This window comes from Trachemys scripta, chromosome 6 (assembly GCF_013100865.1).
Source record: "Trachemys scripta elegans isolate TJP31775 chromosome 6, CAS_Tse_1.0, whole genome shotgun sequence".
In the NCBI taxonomy this organism is placed as follows: domain Eukaryota; kingdom Metazoa; phylum Chordata; order Testudines; family Emydidae; genus Trachemys; species Trachemys scripta.
Window position 1 is genome coordinate 26,292,179 of NC_048303.1, and position 15,730 is coordinate 26,307,908.

General features: G+C 39.7%; 1 protein-coding gene across 1 annotated transcript in view; it reads right to left on the minus strand.

The window, feature by feature from the left end:
* OXCT1 (3-oxoacid CoA-transferase 1) overlaps nt 1–15,730 on the minus strand; it is a 129,735-nt gene that overhangs the window by 86,754 nt on the left and 27,251 nt on the right. Inside the window, exons 4-5 of the mRNA XM_034774748.1 lie at nt 10,604–10,739; nt 5,588–5,737 (exon numbers count right to left, since the gene is read on the minus strand). Of these exons, the coding sequence (XP_034630639.1) occupies nt 5,588–5,737; nt 10,604–10,739 (286 nt within the window). The remainder of the gene's footprint in view (nt 1–5,587; nt 5,738–10,603; nt 10,740–15,730) is intronic.

Below are 15,730 nucleotides of genomic sequence, written 5' to 3' on the forward strand. Positions count from 1 at the left end.
ACTGAAGTCTGGCTATGACATTCCGGTAAAATTATCTCTAGATTTTATAAAACAGAACTCTGTTCTCTTCATGATTGTTTACTGATGCTCAAAGCAAAACTGTTGTATAGGGATCAGGAAACTAGACAGAACAGGGTGTCAGTGGAAATCAGGTTAGTCACCAGAGGACAGGCAGTATGGGTAAGTCATCCATCAGCATGTTTGTTTTTTTAATTATCCATTACTGAGGCGCAATAGTAAAGGTCATGGGCCTTAGAAGAGGGATCTGGATTATCCATGCTGAACTGTGTTAGAGTGTATAGATGAAGAAAATTAAAAGATCAAAATTTTTAACAGTTTCTTGCGCATTACCATCAAATTCAAAGCCAAACCAAACTGAAATAAATGAGCAAGCCAAGCTCCATGCAGTCTTAAATTATAAAAGCACTATCTAAGAGCCAGGCATTATTATTATTAAATGCAATTTACACCTAAATCTTGCACTAAAAAAAGAGAGCTGTGCTCTCTAATGGTTAGAGAAAAGAATCAAGGAGACCAAGATGATCCTGGATTCTAATCCTACTTCATGGATTGAATGACCACTGGAGAGTGGCATAAATCTATATGAGGGAGAGAAGTCTAAGCTAGTTGACAGTGAAGCTCCCTTACCATTCTCTATCCCAAGTCAACGAATCCTGAATGGCTACATAACCTGAATAAAGGGGGATGCTAACCAGTTTTTTACCTACAGACTTAATATTGGTTTAGGATTGAGTACCTCTGCAGTGTGTTACATAGCTACTGACAGTGCAACAACAGATAAGTCAATAGACTTCCTCTGGCGTCAATTATTTAAGCTTAAAAAAAAAAAAATCTCACTCCGAGTCCTGGGTTAATAGACTGGATTGCTTTTAAGTTTGTAAAAACACAAAATAATAACATTTTTGTTTGTATTTAATTACACTGGCATTCAGCGACACCAATCAGATCAAATAAGTCCATATTCAATTTTAACTAAAACTTCATAGAGGTGAATAAATTTCAAGTGAATGTATCTTATTCCTTTGTTGTCACTTAGCCAAGATACGTACATCTAGCTCATTCAATTTATAAGGAAAGAATAATCCCTCCAGCCTCCTAATCAGTTTTATACGGTTTCTGAACACTAATATTTTCATTAGTTCTTAAACTGAAGCTTCTGTGATAGGTCTGCTTTGCTATGACAGTAAAACACCTAATCATAATCTAATTGAAAAAAATGTTGATTCAGGACCAGCTCAAACAGATATTGTAATTACTGTAATGTTAACAGGAGAAATACCCTAGCTACAAACAAAAATTAATTTTATTAAATATGTCTAAAGCAATTTTGGTGTATTTTAGATTTAAACTTCGTAAACCTTCAAATGAAAAGACAAATTATAGTTTAAGAACTTCCTTGGCAACTTGGTTTTTAATCTTACTGCCTTTTATGCTTACAGTTTTGATCAGCTCAACTTTCCTACCCTCTGAATTCCTTCAAATACTGAGGTTTCCTATTAATGTCTTATTTAAACGAGTAAAAGTATCTTCTCTCCCCTGATTCCCAACCCAATTAAGTTTAGTAGAAATTGTGCACATCCATTGAGAGGTAAACTGTGATAGTAATATATATACACACGCACTTGGTGTTTTAATAGGGCCAGTTCACAAAGCCAAAAACAATTATGAGCCAAATCAGTTGGGAGGAAGAATTTAATTAAAAAAATGTGAATGAGAATTGGGAATCATTTAATAACACTTTACAAGAGGCCCCAAAAGCCAGAATTCCACAACTGAAGAAGAAGATAGGTTAAAAATCTAACCTGGTTTAGAGGAAAGTGAAGGAAGCTATAAAAAAAATAGAAGGGGGAAGTTGATAATAATAAACATAAATCAGAAGCTAGCAATTGTAGAAAATTGATAACAGAAGCAAAAGGACAAAAGGAGAAATCTATAGCCAGCAGAGCTAAGGACAAGAAGAAGGTGTTTTTAAAATATATTAGGAACAAAAAAAATCCTCGCAATGGTATTGGTCCGTTACTAGACGGAAATGGTAGAATGACAAAAATGCAAAAAAACCAGAAATTTTCAATAAATATTTCTGTTCTGTATTTGGGGAAAAAACAGATGATATAGGCTCATCAATGGTGAGAACACTCTTTCATTCCATTAGTATCACAAGAGGATTTTAAACAGCAGCTATTGACGTTAGACATTTTAAATCAGCAGGCCCTGATAACTTGCATACAAGAGTTTTGAAAGAGCTGGTTGAGGAGCTCACTGAACCATTACATGTTGATTTTCAATCAGTCTTGGAGCCCTGGGGAAGTTCCAGACAATTGGAAGAAAGCTAAAATTGTGCCAATTTTTAAAGAGTAAATCGGATGACACGGGCAATTAAAGGCCCATCAAACTGACATCCTGGGCAAGATAATGGAGCAGCTGATACGGGACTCGATTAATAATTAAAGGAGGGTACTATAATTAATGCCAATGAATGAGAGTTAATGGAAAATGTATCTTGTCAACCAATTCTCTTTTTTGGATAAGATTACAAGTTTGGTTGATAAAGGTAATACTGTAAGGTGTTTGTCTTGGTACCACATAACATTTTAATTAAAAAACTAGAATGATATCAAATGAACATGGCATACAGTAAATGGATTAAAAATTGGCTAATGGATACATCTCAAATTGTAAATGGTGAATCATCATCAAGCTGGTGTGTTTCCAGTAAGGACCTGCAGAGATCAGTTCTTGGCCCTACTCTATTTAACATTTTTATCAATGACCTGGAAGAAAACAAAGTCATCACTGATCAAGTTTGTAGATGACACCAAAATTGGGGGAAATGGTAAATAATGAAGAGGACAGGTCACTGATTCAGAGCAATCTGGATTACTTGATAAACTGGGCACAAGCAAACAATATACATTTTAATACAGCTAAATGTATACATCTAGGAATAAGGAGTGCAGGTCATACCTACAGAATGGGGAGGACTCTGTTCTGGGCGTGGGGGGCAGGGAATACACAGCTAAACATGAGCTTTCAATGTGCCTCTGTGGCCAAAAGAGCGAATGCAATCCTGGGATGCATAAACAGGGGAATCTTGAGTAGGAGTGTATTTGCCACCGATGTGACTACTGCTGGAATACTGTCTAGTTCTGGTGTCAAGAAAGACATGGTCAATTGGAGAGGGTTCATAGAAGACACACAAGGATGATTAAAGGATTAGGAAACATGCCTTAAAGTGATTAACCCAAAAAGCCCAATCTATTTATTTTAACAAAGAGAAGGTTAAGGTTGATTATAGTCAATAATTGTCTACTTGGGAACAAATATTTAATCGTGGGCTCTTCAGTCTAACAGAGAAAGGTATAATGGGCCAATGGTACATTCTAGAACAGTAGTCTTGCCCTGGTGTCATGGGCCAAGCTTACCCTCCCGTCTCACTATTGTTCTGTATGCCAGATGGGTGCCATTTTAGTGGTCTGTATGTATATTGTTTGTGATTTATTATACAGGATGATTTATTTCATGAGGGTGAGAATGTGATTCAGAGGCACAGCCCCCCAGCAATGTATGTTTAACAATTTACAGTGGAATCTCCTGGAATCAGCATCAATGATGCAGGTAAAATTCCTCCGGGGATTCTGACGGAATACAAGACAGAACATGACAGGGGCTGCTCTTTGTTTCACAGGGCAGAGATATGCTCTGCCCATGTGGGAACAGCCCAGATGTCTGATGCAGAAGCAGGTAGGGCTATGGCCTTAGCCATCTGCCTCCTTTGGGCAGGACCATCAAGGTATTGTAGCCCTTTCTAATACAGGTACTCCACACGGGTGAAAGGAACCTTGCACCTTCTTCCACATCTTGCTTTAAATAATGACCCACCAGGCCTGTCTGTTCTTACACAGTGTATCCATTATGCTACAGCTCTTGCTTTTAAAGGATTACTTGAAAATTAAATAGAGCTGGAAACCAGACTCACACTTGTTAAGTAGCACCAAGATTTTGGTTATATAATAACCTCTTTCTAACCTCTTTGCCAGGTGATCCAATTCTTAACCATTGTGTTTCTTTAGAAATCATTAGAAAAAAAAGGAAGACTGAACTATGCAAGAAAGAGCAGGGACCAAAACCATCACCATCTGTCTAAAGAACTGTGGTGTCAATATTATTGATTATCATTCATCTGCAGACAGTGAGGACATAAATCCCAGAATAGACATGAGAAATGTAATTTCTCACAACAGTGTGGAAGAAGGCTGGAGCATCTAAAAATACTTATAAGAGCATGACAAAGAATAATTCTTCTGAAAAAGAAAAAAACCCAAGGAGCCAAAAGTTCAGTTATAGGGCTTCACAAGGAGCTATTTAATAAAATGAAACCTATACTGAAAATTGACGTGGAGGGAGGCAACCAAACAAGAATAGTTAGATTGTTTTGTGGGCAGGGTTTGGGGAGACAGGGAGGGAAGCAGGAGAATGAGTTGATTCTTGCAAAAAACACACAAACCACCAAGGAGGATATGAAGGGCTTCTAAAAATACATCAAGAGAAAATAGATATGCTAGAGAGAAAGTGGGCCACTTAATAAATGGAGGAGAAAGCTTAAATTAGATATTAAAAAACCACAGTGACAAGTTCAGTATAAAAATTTAGATTAAGCTGAAGATTACTCAAAGTGTCTTCAGATACAGAATTATTACTATAAAATTAATCTTCTTGTAAAAGAAGAGAAGGAAAGTTGTTTGGACAATTAGGAAATTCTTTTAAAAATAGCTATTGACAAACAGTAGAGATATTTGGAAAAAAGCACTGCTTTAGCCCTAATGATGACGATGTAAACCTTCGCTGAGGTGCAGTACTGATCTTCAGCAGCTGAGAGAACATTCACTAGAAATTATATTATATATAATAAACTAATGGATAATGTTGAGTTATACACAGATGTTTCCCCTTCTCCAGATTCTGTCCCTTTGATTTCCATATGAGAGACCTATTTCTCAATTTGAAGCAGTACCTTTTTCGGCGTCTTTTTAATTTCAAAGCCTTATACCAAATCACATTTCGGCTATCAGTACCCAAGGTCGGGTCTACACAACAGATTTATATTGGTATAACTATATCACTATGGGGTGTAAAAAAAAAAATCCACTCTCCCGAGTGACGTAGTTATACCGCACAGGTGTAGACAGTGCTATGTCGGAGGGAGAGCTTCTCCCATCAACATAGCTACTGCCTCTCACAGAAGTGGATTAACTACACCAATAGGAGAAGCTCTCCCATCGACAAAGAAGCATCTTCATTTAAGTGCTACAGCGGCGCAGCTGCACCAATGCAACGTTTTGTGCGTAGAGCTGCCCTCAGAGTGGTTTCTGAATGTGTTCATGCTAAGTGAGCCTTCTTCTCTTTAACAAGTCAACTTCCTGACCCTTCTGAATTCACATAATTATTAATTTGTAACCTCAAGATTCAGATGGTCTCAGAAGAGGTTACACTGCTGTTTATCCTGTGAACCAGCAAGGAATTCAGATTCTAAACCTGCAGGCTTTGGTACAACAGAATGGCATCTTACCTCTCTTGGCTGACTGGCAATGGCAATGCTGCCATCTTTGTTGTATTTGATAGGTGCTCCTCCTTCTTGTACCAACGTTCCATAGCCCGTGCTTGTGAAAAATGCTGGAATGCCTGCCCCTCCTGCCCGGACTCGCTCAGCAAGCGTACCCTAGAGGAGAACAAGTTCAGAAGCAAACAATGACGACTTGAATTTGATTTTCCTGTAAGAACAGCCACTTCAATAAGAGACATTTTTGTGGGTTTTTTTGTTCCTGTACCTTGGGATTTTTCCTTTTGATCCTATTAGAAACATTGAAAAATAGTCTATTTCCCCCTCTTGTTATTTCTCCTGTGTTGAAGTGGCTCAACATTTGACAATAAAACCCTTCTTCTTGGCCATCAGTTACTAAATAGCACACTGTAGCTGAACTCCCCCATTCACTCAGTTTTCAACTTCCTGCCTCTGTCTTTTATAATCCCCTTTTCTCTAGCTTGTTTACGGGTATATTACTCAAATCCATGCACTCTTTGTTCTCTTCCTATTCCCCACTTGGCTACCAGCATTAGTACAAACAGCCTTTTTTACCAACCTACATATTTGTCTAAATTCTAGTTCTCGTGCTCTGAAGTCTCTAGGGAAACAGAACAATGGATGCAATATTCAAAACTGAGACAGACAGCAATGCCTATTAGTTTCAGCAGGAGGCTGGGAGTCAGTAAAGCCTGGGTTCTCTTCTTGAGTGCCAAATAAGCGGTGGTGATTGTGAGGCTGGCAAGCCAAGGTCCAGCTCTTCCCAAGGCCTCAGCTGAGCACAGACCAGTTCATTGCTGGAAACCAGTTGTTTCACCTGTAGTATGGTTAAGATGGGTATTGTACTTATAACAAAGTGTTTAGTATTTAGACTTTATGGAAAGCTTGTAAGTTGCTGCATGCATTAATCTCACTTATAATATCTTAAATATTACCTTAAAGCATGTAATAAAGTATTTGCTTTATAACTGTAAAACATGCTTGACCTGAAACTGTCAGCCTGTCACCTGCTCATTTAGAAGGCTATCAAAACTAAATGGGCCATTGTAGGACATCACAATGCAAAGACTTTTTTAATTGTCCCTTCAGGCACATAAAGAGGCTATGTGCAAAAGGGATCATCCCATGAGCTTGAATTCTGGAAGAAGGAAATAAAGGTAGTGAGCAAGAAAATTTTTCACCTCTTTGGCTGTTTGAAATCTTACAGTGCTGGAGCTGTGAAACAGAAGCAGAGATCTCCAAGGTCAACCTGGGGTTAGCCCTAAAAGACATTCAGTGCTGACAGACTGCTACAACTCTTGTCACCTTTCAGAACCACTGACTAAGTCATTTGTGTATCTATGTTTGCCTGCTTTAACTTGTAAGTAATTCTTTCATTTCTTTTTCCTAGTTAATAAATCTTTAGTTAGTTTATTACAGGATTGGCTACAAGCATTGTCTTTGGTGAGCGATCTGAGGTACAAACTGACCTGGGGTAAGTGACTGTCTCTTGGGACTGGAAGCAACCTGAATGTGATATGATTTTTGGTGTATAGCAACCAAGTCCAGCTTGCATGGGTGACAACATAGACTGGAATGCCCCAGGGGACTGTCTGTGACTCCACAGGAAGACTGTTATAGTGTGCTTCAGGAGTTCACATTTGTTACTGGGTTGGTGAAATCTAATTATAGAACATACAACCAACTTGGAGTGACTACCTGGTTTTTTGACAGTCTGCCTTGAGGGTGGCACTCCAGGCAGCATGAAAGTGATATCCATACAATCTATTGCATTTAATATGTACCGTTATCTACCTCTTTTGCACTTTGCAGCTAATCCATCTCTACCAGAACTACTAGCATTCAAAAGCCTCTATCAGCTTCAAACGATTGTTTTCAGTTAGTTTGTTTTAAAAGCAACTTGCCAGAGAAATGTATCCTCCTTCCCCCATCATCTCTCCCAAATTATATTAATAGACTTACAGATTTTAAGGCAAGAATGGATCATTGTTGTGATCACTTAGTCTGACCTCCGGTATCACACCAGACATTGAATTTCTCCCAGTAATGCCTGTATCAAGCCCAGTAATTTGTGGTTGAACTACAACATACCTTTTAGAAAGGCATGCAATCTTAATTTAAATATTTCATGTGATGCAGAATCCACTACATCCCCTGGCAAGTTGTTCCAGTGTTAATGAACCTTACTGTTAAAAACTTGCACTGGTATACCCAGTATCACACAACTCTCACATTTGAGAAGTTTGTTAGATCTTCAGGTTGGTGGTACTGGTCACAAAGTGGGGAGGGGAAAGTGGATTGCTTGAGAGTCTGGGTGGGAGGTATTCAACATAGAGGATAAACTAACTTTGGTAGCTGAGGAAGTGATAAGAGCCAGAGCTTTTCTGGGCCAGCCAATTGGGTAGAAAGGAATGCTGGATGCTTCTTCTTCTCTAGTGTTCAGACAAGCAGCGTTCTCAGTAGCATAGAGCCAAGAGCAACTGAGCACTCTGTATGTACCTGGGGTCAGCTCTGCACAACACATAGTTAGGGTGCCTATGCAGCCTTAATTAATAACACCCTTTATTCCATGTGTTATGTCTTATGCTGTGTTATTTCAAAGGATATGTTTTAGTGACTAGCTGCATGTTTTAGAATTATGCAGTCAGTTTTACAATACAGTAACTCCTCATTTAACGTTGTCTCACCTAACGCTGTTTCAGTGTTACATTCCTGCTCAATTAGGGAACATGCTCATTTAAAGTTGTGCAATGCTCCCTTATAACATTGTTTGGCTGCCTGCTTGTAAGATTCTGTGGAAGAGCAGCGATTTTACAAGGGAGCATTGCACAAGTTCTGCTTCTCTGCCTCCTCCCCTTCCCTCCCAGCACTTCCCCCACCGCCAAACAGCTGTTTGGCACTGCTTAGGACTTTCTGGGAGGGAGGGGTACGAGCAGGGAAGCATCCACTCCTCCTTCTCCCTCCCAGAAAATCTTAAGCGCCACTAAACAGCTGTTTGGCGGCACTTAGGACTTTCTGGGAGGGGGGAGAGGAAAGTAGACGCAGGGCTTCCCCGCTCCTGCCCCTCCCTCCCAGAAAGTCCTAAGTGCGAAGTGCTGGGAGGGAGCGGGAGGAGCAGGGAAGCGCCATGTCTCTGCTCCTCCCAGAAAAACCTAAGCGCCGCTAAACAGCTGTTTGGTGGCGTTTAGGACTTTCTGGGAGGGAGGGGCAGGAGTGGGGAAGCCCTGCATCTCCGCTTCTCCCCCTCCCTCCCAGAAAGTCCTAAGCACTGCCAAACAGCTGTTTAGCGGCGCTTAGGAGTTGGGGGGGGGGGGGGGATAGAAAGGGGGGGGTCCCCGGGGGGGGGGTGGAGTGGGGGTGGGGGTGGGAAGAGGTGGGCCTGGAGTGCTGCAGGGACAGGAAGAGGCGGGCCTGGAACATTCCCGGCAAAATCCGAGCCTGTTCTCCGGGGAAGCTGCCACTGCTGCTGCAAAGGTGCTTCCTAGCATCCTTGTACAGTACTGTACAGTATATAAATGCCTTTTGTCTGCCCCAAAAAATTTTCCTTGGAACCTAACCCCCCGCATTTACATTAAATCTTATGGGACAATTGGATTCATTTAACATTGTTTCACTTAAAGTTGCATTTTTCAGGAACATAACTACAACGTTAAGTGAGGAGTTACTATATTAGATCTAGTACAGTGTCTTATTGATACCCACATTGTAAGTTACCTTTGTACCCAACATCCCTGATTATCCTTTAGTGCAAGAACTGCTATAGCTGGGTTGGGCTGAAGAGCTAACTTGTAAGCATTAAATTCTAACACAATATATGCACACTGAGATTTAACACAAAAATATGACTGAATTCAACTAACATGTTATTAATGTTTTAAGTTTCACACTGTGCTACTTAAAACTCCAATTTTAACTCTTTCCCACTAGATAGCAGAAGTTACATATTTACTTCTAATCTAATAAACAAAGATGGAGCAAATACCCCAATTCAGGGGTTCTCTAACTTTTTTTATATCATGAATCACATCCATAGAGAGAGTCTTCTGGACCATCTTCCCACCCATTCATGTTTGCATAATATCCCTGTACATAATTCCTCCACAAAACACCTTCTTCTCCGATTTTGACATCTGGATCTTCTCTTCTTCTTTTCACGGTCTCTTACCCTCATCTTTGATTATTTCATTTGACCCCTTTAGCACTCAACTTCTAGTTTGACTTTCAACTCTGGATCAATGCCAAAATAGCCATTCACTCAACCGTGTCTTCTCAACATACTGTTCTTTCTTGGATCTCTCAATATTTTAAATTTTCCCACCCTCCAACTACCACTTCATCTCTTTCAACTTTGTTCTAGACTTTTACTTTCACCTGACCCTTCTATGACCCCCCAATCCATCAATGTCCCTGACTTTATTCCTTACCCTCTGTCCCCGCTTCCCAGTTCTTTTCCCAATTACTTTCATAGACTCAGCCATCTATTCCCTCCACTTCATTCATTTTTACTCTCAACTGTTGGCCATAAAGTCTGTTCCACTAGCCCTCAATTCCAGCTCACTCCCCAGAGCTGACTCTTCCTCTCCATGCTGCTCAACTTGTCATTGTGGTTTTAAGAATGTAAGTTCTCCTGAGCAAGACCTGTTCCCTCTTGTACGTTTACCTAGCAGACTGCAGGCACTTCTAGAAACAAACAGTGAACAATACAGATATTTAAATTTTTTATTAAGAAGCTTTTTAAGGTGATTTATCATCAAGTGGTAACAAGAGAAGTTTACATTGCATGATCAATCATTTCACAACAGATCACCAGCAGTTCACAGGCCTCAATTTGAGAACAACTGCCATGTGTGTTTACAACACACACCTACCTCTATGGAAAATATTAGTGTTGTAAAACAACAGTAAAAGAGAAAAGACCCCTTAAAAAGAAAACAAGATGAGAATCATCTATTATTACAGACCAAAAAGGAGAATTGACTGATCCCCTTATGGAAAGCAGCTTACCTGAGGTGTAAGCTCAACTTCCAATTCTCCAGATAAGTACTGTCGTTCAAATTCTGCATTTTCTCCAACATAGGATGATACCATCCGTTTTATCTGCTTAGTTTGAAGCAAAAGACCAAGTCCAAAATTGTCAACACTGTGCAGAAAAACACCAATAATAGTCAACATCCAAAATACAGAGCATTGTACCATCTTCAAAATACTTTATAAACATTAATGAATTAACAAGGCACTTGTAAGACAAGGAAGTATTATTCTTCCCATTTTACAGATGGAGAAATGGAGGCAAAAGAGCAAGACCCAGTTTTTAGAGGAAGAAAATGTCAGTGCCAGAATTAGAATTAGAATTGAGGAGTCACTGGCACCTTGTGATCAGACATCACCCTCAGGGTGAGAACACTAAGTAAAGCTAAAACCTTTATTTGAAAGGTGTTTTATTTGTTAAGCTGTCATTTGTAGCTACAAATGACAGCTTAACAAATAAAATAACCCTAGAAAGCTTCTGCTTCAATTGTTGCCTCACCAATAAATACATAAATAGACAATCAGGTCTCTGAAGGGCACAATCAGGTCTCTGATAAACAAAGAGTTAATTTCAGATCATTTTGGATTTCCCCTTGCATAGATGCTCAGGGAAAGGAAAATAAGAGTGGGGGCTTGGAAACAAGGGAGAGGCAGGTCTCCAAGTCCAAGGTCATAGGGTGAGTTGTACTCCAAAGAGGGGTGTTTTTTCCTATTTTATTTTCTGATTACAGTAAATATTTCACTTTCTTGTGAAAGCCACTACTCCTTGAGGAACAGACATGATTGAAACTGAGGTTTTCTTCAGTGCGTCACTCTGCCAGCTTATGTTGTGATTTGCCTTTTGAACCAGCATATGCTATTTTTTCCATAGAAGTATATAATCATGCTAACGTTCCCGATGTCACTATTTCCGTTGCATCCTTTACTCCTTCTGCCACCATCTCACCCTCTCTCCTGGAGGGACAAGGTTATGTGATGAGACTTCCATTACAGAGTAAGCTGACAGAAGGAAGCTGTTTCAGTCTTACAGACACAAAATTAAGATTTAATTTAAAAAATTGAAAATACAGACAGAAAATAGCCAAAGAAAGCTTCCCCTTACAGCACCAATCCTGCATTGTATAGCAGCTGACTGCTCCACCCACCCCAAGCCCCCTGACTTTAAACAGGGCTCTCTGTAGGACGTGGACAGACTATTGCACACGAATGAGGCCCAAACGTTCCCTAAGCCTCAAAGCCCTCCAAGCCCCAGCACTTTCTTCCCACAAAGAAATTATAAGAAGTTCTTTCCGCAGCTGCCCATAAAGACAGCATTAGAATTTTAGTGTTTGTTTACTGAACATTTGTAACAAGGTGCCTCCCTGTAAGCTAACAACAGACAATATTTGCTGTATGCCCTCGGATTTCAGGGATAAGAAACAGAGAAAACCTATAAAAAGACACTTTTTATGGGGCAAATCCAGATATCCAGCACACTATAGTTGAGAATGCAAGTTTCCAATATACAGAGCCTCATGGAAAACACCAGTATATTATACATTTTTAACTCAAACGCAACTTAGGGAAAACTAATTGGAATTATCCATTATTATAGACAAAAAGTAGATTTTTTAAATCCCTCATAAAACAATCTTTCTTTGTCCTTCAGTGATGCGGGCAATCATGTAATGTAAAAAATTAGGGGACCATTTCAAAGGCAATGATTAAAACACCCACAATTTATTCTGGACTCAACTTTGCCACTGGTATACCTGTTGTCTTGAAAATTAAAACAAATTTTTGGTTTTCAGTTACATAAACCTATACCAGTCCCTATCACCGAGTTAGGCTAATTCATTCTCTAACTGACATTAAAAGTGAATTAACTCTACATCAATGATGCCATTAGGAGGCAATATGTTGGATTGCTCTCCCTTCCATTTCTTCCCCTTCTCCTCCCTTCAGATTACAGAAATTACTGTTGTAAATATCCCCAAAGCCAGCTTTAGCTAATGACCATCTGCAAAGAGGTCAAAATGGATGCAAGGGAGATGTTGAACAAAAATCAAATGTCTACTCTACAAAATATATGCTGCAGCTTTCTGAGCTCAGAAAAGAAAACAAATCGTTAAAGTTATGATGCTAGAATGAATGAAGAGATCAAGAGGGACTCACTTGTTTTGTTAGTTCAGATAACATTAATCAAAGGAGGTAATACCAGACCCTGACCAAACTAGGCTTTATCATCTGTTAATACTGTGCAGTATTAGATATCTTATCAAAGAAGATACATAACTGCTCTCATTAATGTTGTCACCTGGACATCATATTAAGGAGCCAAATTCAGCAGTGGGTTAACAAACACAGGATTTTCATTTTTGAATTTTAAAAAGTAAATGCCATCTCTTATTTATTGACTTCTGAAATTTAAACCAACCCTTGTTGTAATTTGTATAATTATAAAACTGATTAATCTTGCTGTGACCTTGCACTCCATATGTTTTATGGAAATATGCTTATGAGTGTAAATATGATGTAACTGGAATATGCTTTATGCAAAAGGTCTCTTGTAAGGTATCATTACAAAGGTTATAACCTACTGAATATATTCATTCTATTTGTATGAATGTATTATTCAAGTATCTAAAACTAGAAATATGAAGTATAACTCTGAAGTCCTATTGTAATTCTGCAAAGTGTGGGCCATTAATGGTGGTTTAGAATCTTGATGGCTCCCATTGACTAGGACAATTGATTGTAAATGGCTCTTTACTTGCAAACCTTCTGGGGTACGTGCAGACCAGCCCTGGAAGAATGGAGGGGGTCTTACAGTGACATGTGACCACATCATAGGATACTGGAATCCATCTTAAGCCTGGTGCTTTTCCATTTAGAAGGAGGGGTGAGGACCCAAAAAGAGACAAGATTTCCACCTTGTGCCAAAGCTATAAAATGGGGTGGAACAGAATAAAGGAGGTCCCAGTCATGATAAGGCCCCTGCTTTTCTTCTAAGATACCTGCTGCAACTAACAAGGACTGTACCAGGGGAAAGGATTAGGCCCAGACTAGGAAAGAGTCTAGTCTGTGAAAGAAGCTTATTGGAACATCTCTGAGGGTGAGACTTACCTGAAATCAGTTTTTTAATGTATTAGGCTTAGACTTGCATGTTTTGTTTTATTTTGCTTGGTAACTTACTTTGTTCTGTCTGTTATTACTTGGAACCACTTAGATCCTACTTTTTATGCATAATAAAAATCACTTTTGTTTATTAATTAACCCAAAGTGATTAATACCTGAGGGAGCAAACACTGTGCATCTCTCTCTATAAGTGTTATAGAGGGCAGACAATTTATGAGTTTACCCTGTTTATACAGAATAAAATGGATTTATTTGGGGTTTGAATCCCATTGGTAGATGGGTGTCTGGGTGCTAGACATAGGTGACGTGCTGAGCAGTTTTTGGTTAAAGTCTACAGCTTTGGTGATGTGGACAAGACCTGGGTCAGTGTTGCAGCAGTCCCAAGCTGGCAGGGAAAACAGGCTCAGAGGTAAATTCAGCACATCAGGTGACAGTCCCAAGGGGGGCTCTGTGACCAAACCCCATCACACTTGCATTATGCCATTTTTCTGTATATAAAACACTTTGTATTACCTTTTGAAAGTAAAAAATGAAAAATCAAGATTATTGTACCATGAAATGTACTTCGTTAATTTATTTTGACAAATTTAGTAGCAAGCATTTATATCACACTTCACACTTTCAGAGAGTTGGGCACATGTGGGCTCATTAATCCACAACACCCTCATATAGAATTGACCCTATTTTACAAATAGGGAAACTGAGGCAGAGACATTCAGTGACTTGCTCAAAGCCAGAGAGCAAGTGGCAGAGCTATACTGTACTGACTTCAAATTTTAGGGCCAAATAATGTCCTATCTTGCACAATTTCTGAAGGGCATAAAAGGGAATACGGTGCTTCCTTACTCTCTATCACCAGCTACTCATAGCATGGTTGCACTGCAATAAAGGGAAGCAGGTTCTACAGAGCCACTCCAGCCCCCTTCTGTGCAGGTAGATAGGAGGAGCAATGACTGAGCACAGCCTTAGCTCCAGCCCCTCTCCTCCTAACACAGCAGCCAGTGTAATTGCACTGCAATGTATCCTACACACATATGGGGCTGCCACAGGATACTGCTCAGAAGGGGAAGGAGCCCAGGAAGCAAAACTGTGATACTCCAAGGGCTTGTTTACACTTGAAATGCTACAGAGGCACAGCTGCAGCAAAATTGCTATAGCGCTTCAAGTGTAGACACTACCTATGCCAACAGCAGGGGTTCTCCCATTTAGCATAGGTAATCCACCTCCCCAAGAGGCAGTAACTAGATCAACAGAAGAATGCTTCCTTCAACCTAGTGCTGTCTACATCAGGGGTTAGGTTGGCTGAACTACTTTTCTCAGGGGTGTGGATTTTGCACATCCCTGGGAAACATAGCTATGCCAGCGTCAATTTCCAATGTTGACCAGCCCAAACCTGCAGTGCTTTCCCAGGGCTATTCTTCACTAGTAAAGAACAGAATTATTAGACACATCAATTAACGTATTTTGCTGGGGAAGAGTCACAGCTGTTGTAAGGGAAATCATGCCTTGCCAATCTATTAAAATTCTTTGAGGGTGTCAACCAACCCGTGGACAAGGATAATCCAATGAATATAGTGTACTTGGACATTCAGAAAGCCTTTGACAAGATCCCTTACCAAAGATTCATAAACAAAGTAAGAAGTCATGGAATAAGAGGGAAGGTCCTCTCATGGATCAGTAAATGGTTAAAAGACAGGAAACAAAGGATAGGAATAAATGGTCCTTTATCATAATGAGAGAGCTGCGTAGTGGTGTCCCCCTGGGATCTGTGCTGGGACCAGTGTTGTTCAACATATTCATAAATGATCTGGAAAAAGGCTAATCAGTGAGACAGCAAAGTTTGCAGATGATCCAAATTTACTCAAGATAGTTAAGTCCAAAGCAGACTTATGAAGAGTTACAAAGGACTCTCACAAAACTGGGTAACTGGGCAACAAAATGGCAGATGCAAATTCAATGATGATAAATACAAAGTGATGAACATTG